Source organism: Procambarus clarkii, chromosome 5 (assembly GCF_040958095.1).
Source record: "Procambarus clarkii isolate CNS0578487 chromosome 5, FALCON_Pclarkii_2.0, whole genome shotgun sequence".
Taxonomy (NCBI): Eukaryota; Metazoa; Arthropoda; class Malacostraca; order Decapoda; family Cambaridae; genus Procambarus; species Procambarus clarkii.
Genome location: NC_091154.1, coordinates 38,128,320 through 38,140,573, shown reverse-complemented (window position 1 = coordinate 38,140,573; position 12,254 = coordinate 38,128,320). Strand labels below are relative to the sequence as shown.

The 12,254-nt window shown below is 42.2% G+C and overlaps 1 protein-coding gene across 1 annotated transcript; it reads right to left on the bottom strand.

Annotated features, from left to right (window-relative positions):
* Positions 1 to 3,897: 3,897 nt before the first annotated feature.
* On the bottom strand, positions 3,898 to 11,663 carry LOC123763633 (digestive cysteine proteinase 2-like). Its single transcript, XM_045750879.2, has 7 exons — positions 11,566 to 11,663; positions 10,895 to 10,975; positions 8,973 to 9,125; positions 8,645 to 8,830; positions 5,622 to 5,813; positions 5,326 to 5,491; positions 3,898 to 4,517 (listed from the first exon to the last, which is right to left on the bottom strand). Exons 2-7 carry the CDS (start codon positions 10,973 to 10,975, stop codon positions 4,312 to 4,314), a joined length of 984 nt encoding a protein of 327 aa, XP_045606835.2. The 5' UTR covers positions 11,566 to 11,663; the 3' UTR covers positions 3,898 to 4,311.
* Between the last annotated feature and the right edge of the window lie 591 nt (positions 11,664 to 12,254).

The window sequence follows — 12,254 nt, the reverse complement described above, 5'->3', positions numbered from 1 at the left end:
CAGATTTTCCAGGAAATCTTATACTTCGAGCCTAATTGCTTAGTGAGCACGAGTGACTGTCGACAGAGGTTTAGTGGGTCAATTTAGAACAGTGGAGCTGGAAAGGGGAATTACGAGACGGAAGGATTGGTAGCAAGGGAAAAAGGGAGAAGAGGTAGGCGACCTCCTTATCAACTCAAGATCTCTTACAAGTTTTCCCGCAAGATCTGAACGCTAGCAAGTCAAGAGGATTCCCGCCATATTTGTTGGTTCCCTTTGATGGGCTTGTGGGATAACCTCGGCGCTCCTGAGTCGAAAGACGAAGACATCGCCGTATTGCTTCCTCCCTCGGCACAAGGGTAGAGCATTCAAAGGTTCAGGGCTCTGTAAGCATGAGTGGTGAGGGAGTCATGCGGCTTCATTTATGCTTCAGTCTAAGTTCTAAAGGTGGTTGTGTGGAGGTGATGCAGCCAGTACGATACGTTTCACGGGTTGGCATGAGGGTATGATGGATATATATATATATATATATATATATATATATATATATATATATATATATATATATATATATATATATATATATATATATATATATATATATATATATATGCAATTGACGATCACAAAACACTGATCATTTTATGCGGAAAATCCACAGAGAAATATGAAATGAGGTGAACGTTTCGGCTTTGTTAAAGCCTTTGTCAACACCAGACTGACTGAAAAGTCTGGTGTTGACAAAGGCTTTAACAAAGCCGAAACGTTCACCTCATTTCATATTTCTCTGTGGATTTTCCGCATATATATATATATATATATATATATATATATATATATATATATATATATATATATATATATATATATATATATATATATATATATATATATATATATATATATATATATATATATATATATATATATATATGCTTCAAGCAAGAGATCCATAACTTTTAGGCATTTGTCTTGTATGTTTTGTAACCTTTAAATACACAATAAAGGAAAAAAAAAAAGAAAAGGTAAGGGGGTGGTAGGAGAAAAGCACACAGAAACTGTATTGGAGGGGACCTACATTCCCTCCAATGCGTTATGTGTGGTTTCCTCCGAGGCTATGGGTCCCCCTTCTTCCCCCCTATATATATATATATATATATATATATATATATATATATATATATATATATATATATATATATATATATATATATATATATATATATATATATATATATATATAATGCAGCACTTTATTTAGAGGAAATTTTCATATATTTTCGGGTTTCCTAGTGTTATTAAAGGGCGTAAAGCTTCCATACTTACTACCTCTGAGGATAAGCCGGCTGCCAGCTCTCCTTAAGCATTTCGAATTTCCCCTTGGACAGTCCTCACTTGTCCATGAACACGCCTCTCTACCCCGGGATCCTCATGCTTCCACGAGCTCTCCTCAATATTGTTCAGTGATCAGATTCCCCGGCGAAATACGGTATTTTTGTATGTATTTTTTTGTATGTATATTTTTATTATTCATATTCACTCTGCATCTGTAAAAATGCCAGATCGTTTAAATGACATCTTTAAAACGCTATAAAGAAGTTTTATGTAAATTGCAAATGGAATCGAGAGAATCAGTGATGTAAGTATGCAAAAAAATATAAACTTTTATGTGTATGTTATTTTTCTTTTTAACGTTTTAAATCAAAGCTTTACTGTGTGAAATTTTTCGGTGCTTACTTGCTTAATTGGTTGTTCAGATATCAAACCGGTCATTAGTGTTGCTGGTTGCAATGTTGCCGGTACATTCAGGACGGGTTTAAAATGTTCCAGGGAGAATTTGTTGAGTGATATTAATCATGGAATTGATGGTGATGTTATAGATATTAGTTATCACTAGTGATGACTAATGAGAGTGATGGAGATGCGCGGGATGATGGTGTTGGGGGTGATGGAGTGATGGTGAGGACGATTTTGATGGTGGTGGTGGTTATGGCGATGACAGCGGTGATGATTGTGATAATGTAATGGCTTAGGTAATGATAATAGTGGTGACTGTGATGGTGATGCTTGCGGGGGCAATATCGCACCACAAAATGGGAGAAACGCATCACAAAATTGGAGAAATACACCACAAAATGGGAAAAATACACCACAAAATGGGAAAAATACACCACAAAATGGAAGAAATACACCACAAAATGGAAGAAATACACCACAAAATGGGAGAAATACACCACAAAATGGGAAAAATACACCACAAAATGGGAAAAATACACCACAAAATGGGAGAAATACACCACAAAATGGAAGAAATACACCACAAAATGGGAGAAATACACCACAAAATGGGAGAAATACACCACAAAATGGGAGAAATGCACCACAAAATGGAAGAAATACACCACAAAATGGGAGAAATACACCACAAAATGGGAGAAATACACCACAAAATGGGAGAAATGCACCACAAAATGGAAGAAATACACCACAAAATGGGAGAAATACACCACAAAATGGGAGACATACACCACAAAATGGGAAAATACACCACAAAATGGGAGACATACACCACAAAATGGGAGAAATACACCATAAAATGGGAGAAATACACCACAAAATGGGAGAAATACACCACAAAATGGGAGAAATACACCACAAAATGGGAGAAATACACCACAAAATGGGAGACATACTCCACAAAATGGGAAAAATTCACCACAAAATGGGAGAAATACACCACAGAATGGGAGAAATAACCACAAAATTGGAAAAATACACCACAAAATGGAAGAAATACATTACAAAATGGGAGAAATACACCACAAAATGAGAGAAATACACCACAAAATTGGAAGAAATACACCACAAAAGGGGAGAAATACACCACCAAATTGGAAAAATACACCACAAAATGGGAGAAATACACCACAAAATGGGAAAAATTCACCATAAAATGGGAGACATACACCACAAAATGGGAGACATACACCACAAAATGGGAGACATACACCACAAAATGGGAGACATACACCACAAAATGGAAGAAATCTCACGTGTGGAGTTATCCAACGAACCACAAGATTTTACCATACACTCGCTACCGTGTATGGTGGGAGGGCTTTGGGGGGAGGTGGGCCAGGGGGGTGTAATGACCTAAGCCAGAGTCACACCGACAGAACACAACTTCCTGACACTTCAACACCCAGTTTTATGAGGAGTGTCTCTCCATCAATCAGTCATTACTCATACATTCATTACGCTCCCCATACCCATCCTGTGGGCGGTGGTGGAAAGGGTTATAGAAGAACATAATGAAGAACTGAAGCCTTATAGTTCGTTTAGCTAAGCAAATGACAGTCTTGTGAAGCTAGTTACACAATTGTTAATACTACATGTACGAATATATGAAGGCAGTTCCTGACAGGTGTCACTTGAAGGCTACTTATGACCGGAACCACTTGAGAACATCTTCCGCAATTAAGGAATTTAGGTTACCTCCGTAAAGCTTCAATTAACTTTGTTATTCTTATAAATAATAATGTTATTTTCATATTAATAAGTAATGGTGGTGGAGTGTAATTATGGTCCCTGAGAGGTAGAATCACTAGTGGACGTAATGATGGTCCTTCAAAATCCGGACCATTAGAGGGAAGAAATGGTCCTACTCGAATAATACGTTGACCATCGTCGCCAACTCGGCGAACATCTTGTTTCCTGAGCGACATTCTACTCCGAAATCCCTCTGGAAGAGGCAGCTTCCCGAGGCAGCTGGCGTATCTCAGCCTTGCCAGAGATTCTACCTTGAGTCGGTTGCCTCTCAAACGCCACCTTTTTCACCGGAGGTCAACTCATAGGTTTCACCCGTGCACTTCTTAACACATTTATAAATAAGCTTCAGGATTATATGAAGACCCAAAAGAAAATAAGAAACACTCTTTATTACTCGTAAAAAGAACCAGGAAGATATATGTGATACATTGAAAGACAAACATGCAAGAGTTACCCAGCACAGCGGTCTTGATAGGCGAGTTCCAACAGGAGCGGGTTCTTCCACCTACCAGTCATCTCGGTGCTCTACAAGACGTCGGGTCTAGACCAGCGGGTAGGAGGCGTCCAGCGGGTAGGAGGCGTCGGGTCTAGACCAGCGGGTAGAAGGCGTCGGGCCTAGACCATCGGATAGGAGGCGTCGGGTCTACACCAGTGGGTAGAAGGCGTCGGGTCTAGACCAGCAGGTAGGAGGCGTCGGGTCTAGACCAGCGGGTAGGAGGCGTCGGGTCTAGACCAGCAGGTAGGAGGCGTCGGGTCTAGACCAGCGGATAGGAGGCGTCGGGTCTAGACCAGTGGGTAGGAGGCGGCAGTGGCAATGCCACAGTTATTGTCCTTGTTGCGGGCCATGTTGATGTAGCCAGCCGTGCCCCAGTCAGTGCCCCACGAGTTCTTGACCAGCCAGAAGTCCAAGGAGTCCTGAGAGCCGTAGCCCACGGCCAGCACCCCGTGGTCCAACACTCTTTCTGAGCAGTCAGGCTCGAAGTATACGCCTGTGGAATGCAGATTTCATTTTAATTTACTCATATGTTTCACCTGTATAGGTCTCGCAGCTCGAACTGCAAGTTATACAGTGTTTATATGTTAACTGCAGCCACAGCTATAATGCTTGTTATAAACCACAGACAAATAAAGCTTTAAAATATATATTAAACAGTATATAATTATACTGACTGCGTGTTATTATATTATTATGACTTTTCTTATGTAACTAAGATGCTGATTTTTTGGGGGGCAAAATAATTAAATTATAAATGTCCAACCATTAATGAAGGGAGGTTTTGAATTTGAGCTGATACAAACTAATTCGTATGTCTTTTCGAGATTGTGCTGTTTTTAAGCAGTAATTGTAACAATTAACTCATTGTACTTTGTTGCAAATATATTAAGTAATATATTAATGCCACAAACAGATCAATTGGCTATTGTGCTGATGCAAGCACCGTAAATATGTTTGGAAAAACAAAGTGTTGACAGCTGCGGCATACAAGCAAACCTGTTAATATCTCTCATGATACGAGCTTGTAAATATCAAATGTTACCTTAGCATATGTGTTGTAAAATAAATGTTAAACACTCTTGAAAATTAGACGTCACGTAATATTCATGCATGATTGTTAGGGGGGTATAAAATTTCGCTTCAAAATTCTTTTAATTAATTTTTTTTATTAAGAGTCAAGTAGTCAAAGGCAAAATACAAATAGTGTCCAATTATAAAGCGATACCGTGATATATTGTTGAGGAAATTGGTTGTGACTGTATGTATAAATGTAACTGTCTGTGACAGGGTAATTCACTGACCTTTGTCGTAGAACTGGAAGGTTTGATGTGAGGCATCAATACCCACGGAGACGGGACCCACGTCTCTCACTGCTGTCATGAGATTGGTCTCGTTGCCCTCCTGGATGTCCACATACCCAGTGCATGTGGCCCCGATGTTGTCCTTGCTGAAGCGGCAAACTCCGTCCTGCAAGCAACGAATACTTTCATGTATACACACAGTCTTCCTGTCTTCCTAACCACTAAACACAGCCAGCCCCTCCCCCTTCCCCCCCAAATAACAGCAGGTCAGTTTAGTGAGATTCTGGGAGACTTACCTTAGCTTCGTATGGGTACGACGCCTCGGTGTCGACGCCCTCGTTCTTCTTGATGTAGTCGAAAGCGTTATCCATTAGACCACCTCCGCATCCGAAGTTGCCAAAGTCACCCGAGCAATCGACAAGGTTCTGTTCCGAGAGACTGACCAGCGTTCCGGTCTTCAGGAAGTGCTGGCCTTCCAGGGAACCAGTCTGTAAGTTATGTATCAGGTTTAGGGGCTAAGTACGCCAGTACGACAAATTAGCACTTTGAAGGGATATGAGGACAAGGAGCTGGGATATGAGGACAAGGAGCTGGGATATGCGGACAAGGAGCTGGGATATGAGGACAAGGAGCTGGGATATGAGGACAAGGAGCTGGGATATGAGGACAAGGAGCTAGGATATGAGGACAAGGAGCTGGGATATGAGGACAAGGAGCTAGGATATGAGGACAAGGAGCTGGGATATGCGGACAAGGAGCTGGGATATGAGGACAAGGAGCTGGGATATGAGGACAAGGAGCTGGGATATGAGGACAAGGAGCTAGGATATGAGGACAAGGAGCTGGGATATGAGGACAAGGAGCTAGGATATGAGGACAAGGAGCTGGGATATGCGGACAAGGAGCTGGGATATGAGGACAAGGAGCTGGGATATGAGGACAAGGAGCTGGGATATGAGGACAAGGAGCTGGGATTTGAGGACAAGGAGCTGGGATATGAGGACAAGGAGCTAGGATATGAGGAAAAGGAGCTGGGATATGAGGACAAGGAGCTAGGATATGAGGACAAGGAGCTGGGATATGCGGACAAGGAGCTGGGATATGAGGACAAGGAGCTAGGATATGAGGACAAGGAGCTGGGATATGAGGACAAGGAGCTGTGATATGAGGACAAGGAACTGGGATATGAGGACAAGGAGCTAGGATATAAACACAAGGAGCTGGGATATGTGGACGGTGAGAGGACCGGTGCTCATAGCCACTTAATTAAATTATCGGGGATCGTACTCCAGTCTATGGCATCGACAACAACAATTTCATTAACGTGATATCAAAGAACAAATCCACAGGAGCCTTGATGAGGGTTTGAACTCATGTGCCGAGTTAATAATCTCATTATTATTATAGTAAATTATAATACCTATTGAGAGTGTTTATATTATTCCAATTGTGAGCTGTACAAAATGGTAACAGAATGAAATGAACGACTTAGATGAATGAGGTGATGAGAAAAGATGTTGATAAGAAGGGGAAGTTTCTTTTAGCTAATAGGAGAAAGAAAAATTACAAAAAAACTGGAATTAAATAATAAAAGAAATATTAAAAGAAACTTTTGTCATAAATGAAGCGTAACAGAGGAATATTACAGTTAAGAATGGAAGAGTATTAAATGGTAAAGATCAAGTCAGAAGTAGGTAAAAGAGAATGCTTAGAAGATCAAAAGGCTGAATGTGATTAAATAGCCGCTATTGTGAACATGGTTGAATGGCATAGCGTGAGAACAGTGAAGAACCATATGTTATCTGACATGTTTACGGAACAGGTGATTAGATACATGAGGAAGTTGGATTGCGAGTAAGCTGCATGTGTGGAGATAGTACATATACATGTACCTCGTTTAAGAGGAGGAATTGAGTGGTAGTGGTACTTTACCAGAGTACCATGTCGTCTGGTACTTTACCAGACGACATGGGATTGCGGTACTTTACTGAACTACGGTACATAACTGAAAAAGGCCTTTGATTTTACAATTTTATACAAATAAAGGTCAATATTGTATACTAGAGATAAAAGGAATGCTCCTCCTGCAACAGGGACATTCAAGCCCTTTGCATCAGAGACACTCAAGTCCCTTGCATCAGGAACACGCCTCCCTGAAGCAGCCAGACTCTCCCTGCATCAAGAACACGCCTCTTGCATCAGGAACACGCCCCTTGCATCAGAGACACGCCCCTTGCATCAGAGACACGCCCCTTGCATCAGAGACACGCCCCTTGCATCAGAGACACGCCCCTTGCATCAGGAACACGCCCCTTGCATCAGGAACACGCCCCTTGCATCAGGAACACGCCTCTTGCATCAGGAACACGCCTCTTGCATCAGAGACACGCCTCTTGCATCAGAGACACGCCCCTTGCATCAGGAACACGCCCCTTGCATCAGAGACACGCCCCTTGCATCAGAGACACGCCCCTTGCATCAGAGACACGCCCCTTGCATCAGGAACACGCCCCTTGCATCAGGAACACGCCTCTTGCATCAGGAACACGCCCCTTGCATCAGGAACACGCCGCTTGCATCAGGAACACGCCTCTTGCATCAGGAACACGCCCCTTGCATCAGAGACACGCCCCTTGCATCAGGAACACGCCCCTTGCATCAGGAACACGCCTCTTGCATCAGGAACACGCCCCTTGCATCAGGAACACGCCTCTTGCATCAGAGACACGCCCCTTGCATCAGGAACACGCCTCTTGCATCAGAGACACGCCCCTTGCATCAGGAACACGCCCCTTGCATCAGGAACACGCCTCTTGCATCAGGAACACGCCTCTTGCATCAGAGACACGCCTCTTGCATCAGAGACACGCTCCTTGCATCAGGAACACGCCCCTTGCATCAGGAACACGCCTCTTGCATCAGAGACACGCCCCTTGCATCAGGAACACGCCTCTTGCATCAGAGACACGCCCCTTGCATCAGGAACACGCCCCTTGCATCAGGAACACGCCTCTTGCATCAGGAACACGCCTCTTGCATCAGAGACACGCCTCTTGCATCAGAGACACGCTCCTTGCATCAGGAACACGCCCCTTGCATCAGGAACACGCCTCTTGCATCAGGAACACGCCTCTTGCATCAGAGACACGCCTCTTGCATCAGAGACACGCCTCTTGCATCAGAGACACGCCTCTTGCATCAGGAACACGCCCCTTGCATCAGAGACACGCCCCTTGCATCAGGAACACGCCTCCCTGAAGCAGCCAGACTCTCCCTGCAGCAAGAACAGGCCACAACACTACCAGGCTTAACCACTTACCGCAGAAAATGCCCAGCAGGAGCCGCATTGTTCCTGGTTCTTGACTTGGGTGACGGCGCCTTTCTGTCGCCAGTCCACGTCGGTCGCCTGAGGAACACCCTCGTCTCGAGAGACGTGTTGCGCCACGGAGGAACGCTCTTGCGCCCCGTTGTAGCCCTTCATCACCGCGTTGAACTCCTCGAGCGTCTGTCAAAACCCATACTATTAACTTCTGCTCCAAGGATATCGAGCCTGTCTGCCTGCCTGCCGCAAATCAGATCTTAAATAATGATTGATTTTGATATCAACAGAAGTAGAGAACTGGGAAGAAATGGCCGCCCAAACTGACCATGTCTCCAAACTGGTTCATTCTGACGCTGAAGGACACTTCGCCGTTCGCAAACTTTTCATTGAAGTCGTCGATAAACTGCTGGTTGTCGTCGAAGACGCTCTTCCGGAACGCTTCCTCGCTCAAGTCCTGGTACTTCTTGCCGTACTTAGCCTGTCCGAGACACAACTTGTGTAGAACATTCAGGGTAATGATATATGTGTTGTACCCTCCTGCAGGGGGAGTAATATACCTCCCACAGGAGAGTGCTATACCTCCCACTGGAGAGTGCTATACCTCCCACTGGAGAGTGCTATACCTCCCACTGGAGAGTGCTATACCTCCCACTGGAGAGTGCTATACCTCCCACTGGAGAGTGCTATACCTCCCACTGGAGAGTGCTATACCTCCCACTGGAGAGTGCTATACCTCCCACTGGAGAGTGCTATACCTCCCACTGGAGAGTGCTATACCTCCCACTGGAGAGTGCTATACCTCCCACTGGAGAGTGCTATACCTCCCACTGGAGAGTGCTATACCTCCTCCAGGGAAAATAATGTCTCTCTCTGCCTCGCAAAAGTTAAAACATAAAAAATGGGTAAAATGTGTGTGTATTCAGAGGTAAAATATTATATTAAGCTCTAAATGTTATTCTAGGTTTACCAGACATCTCGATGATAATTATTAGATTATTGATAAATTGATGAATTAACATATTGATAAATTGTAATGAAAATAATACTCTTTTATATATAAGTTAAATATTTGGAATTATTATTTGACTTATTTTTGAAATCTGGAAATTATATTATGATTAATTATCAAAGCATATGTGATATTTTTTGTTAATTTTAATAACTACTTTTAATGTTTAACTTTATGTTGCTTTTAACATTGTTAAAAAAAATCAACAATAAATATGTTTTCAACATGTTTAACTTTAATGTTTTAACTTAATGAGTTTATTTTAATGAAACAATTTAAATAATAATATAATTAATTCGGTTTATTCGGCATCTCTGCATAAAAACCACACACACACACACACACACACACACACACACACACACGCACACACACACACACACACACACACACACACACGCACACACACACACACACACACACACACACACACACACACACACACACACACACACACACACACACACACACACGCACACACACACACACACATACTGGGGCCTCGTAGCCTGGTGGATAGCGCGCAGGACTCGTAATTCTGTGGCGCGGGTTCGATTCCCGCACGAGGCAGAAACAAATGGGCAAAGTTTCTTTCACCCTAAGTGCCCCTGTTACCTAGCAGTAAATAGGTACCTGGGAGTTAGTCAGCTGTCACGGGCTGCTTCCTGGGGTGTGTGTGTGTGTGTGTGTGGTGTGGGAAAAAAAAAGTAGTTAGTAAACAGTTGATTGACAGTTGAGAGGCGGGCCGAAAGAGCAAAGCTCAACCCCCGTAAAAACACAACTAGTAAACACATACACACACACACACACACACACACACACACACACACACACACACACACACACACACACACACACACACACATACACACACACACATACACACACACACACTCTTGAGCAAAGTTTGAATGTCCCCAAGCACATATATCACTTTAACTATATTATCCATCAGAGGATTCGAACGCCGGCCACCACGGGTCTTCCAATCAACGGCACTGGTGCTCTGCTGCACCAACGAGTGATCGGAATACCACTTCTGTTGGTGGGAAGATCCCTGACGGCCTGGGTTCGAATCCTCTGAGAGGGTCATAGAGTTAAAGTGATATATATATACTTTGGAACATTCAAGTTTTGCTCAAGTGTGTGTGTTTGTGTGTGTGTGAGAGAGAGAGAGAGAGAGAGAGAGAGAGAGAGAGAGAGAGAGAGAGAGAGAGAGAGAGAGAGAGAGTTCTTACCTTAAATAAACTCCATGGGGAGAGCGTGCCGGTGGCTGAGACCAGAGTCAGGCCACACACAAATAACACTGCCACCTTCATCTTGAGAGAACACCAACGCAAAAAGGTTAAGTCTCTCACATTCTCAATTCACATTTTCTACAGCTTAGAAATGCATAACCTTGGCACGGGAATTTTGAGTTTATATATATATATATATATATATATATATATATATATATATATATATATATATATATATATATATATATATATATATATATATATATATATATAATTCAACAAATGTGATAATTTTAACCATCTTTCCAAATTATTAGCAGTCCACTAAACTAACTCTTTATCCCAAACACAGAGAAGCACTATGAAAGCAGTTTAACAATTCTAAATTAGTTTGTCCGGTTTAGTACGTTTTAGTCTAAACGTCTTAATTTACACGTCTTAATTTACACGTCTTATTTAACACGTCTTATTTTACACGTCTTATTTAACACGTCTTAATTTTAAATGGCCTCAAGTCTATTATGGCTCTTCTTGCCGAATAACCATGTCAATATCTATAACCATTTAACCATTGTTAGGTCAAGAAATAGTTAAGTGCTCATTAGATTAGTAGCATTATTATTTTTATTATTATTGTCCTAAGTGCCAGACCCGTGAGGCACACTTACCTTTCAAGTGTGAGTGATGTGAGGTGTGAGTGTTTCGGGGGGTTTATATAGCAGCAGTGAGGGGCGTGAGACCCTCCCACCTGCAGCTCTTGCTATTGGTTCATTCATCCCAACTGATAAGCAGTTAGTGAACCCGCTGACTTTGTCTGTTAGAGTTCACTAGTTAAGGTTACCTCTGTCTTGTTACATTAAAAAAATGAAATGATATATATCATTTCAAAGAGAGATATATATATATCATATATAAATATATATATATATATATATATATATATATATATATATATATATATATATATATATATATATATATATATATATATATATATATATATATATATATCGCACCAATGATCGTCACTGGTGCGGGGGTCACGGTACTGTGTACGTTTAGGGGTGATCCTGGGCGGCATGGGTTCGAATCCATATATATATATATATATATATTAGACGCATATTGTGTGCGTCTACATAGAAGACGCACACAATATGCGTCTTTTTCCGTCGTGTCAAAGTGGTTGGGCACCATTCCTTTCCCCCCGTCCCATCCCAAATCCATATCCTGATCCCTTCCAAGTGAAATATAGTCGCAATGGCTTGGTGCTTCTCTTGATAATTCCTTCCTTCCGTCGTATCAAAGCCATTCCAAGTGTTTTGTGTCTATCAGGTTTACTCCTGCTGCTGCTTTC

What these genes read in the sequence shown, in the direction of transcription:
- LOC123763633 (XM_045750879.2), bottom strand. Translation starts at nt 10,975, where the DNA reads ATGAAGGTGGCAGTGTTATTTGTGTGTGGCCTGACTCTGGTCTCAGCC. An exon ending in CGTACCCATACGAAGCTAAG is followed by an intron (nt 5,492 to 5,621) that starts GTAAGTCTCCCA and finishes CGTTGCTTGCAG; the next exon opens with GACGGAGTTTGCCGCTTCAG. An exon ending in CTTCCAGTTCTACGACAAAG is followed by an intron (nt 4,518 to 5,325) that starts GTCAGTGAATTA and finishes TGCATTCCACAG; the next exon opens with GCGTATACTTCGAGCCTGAC.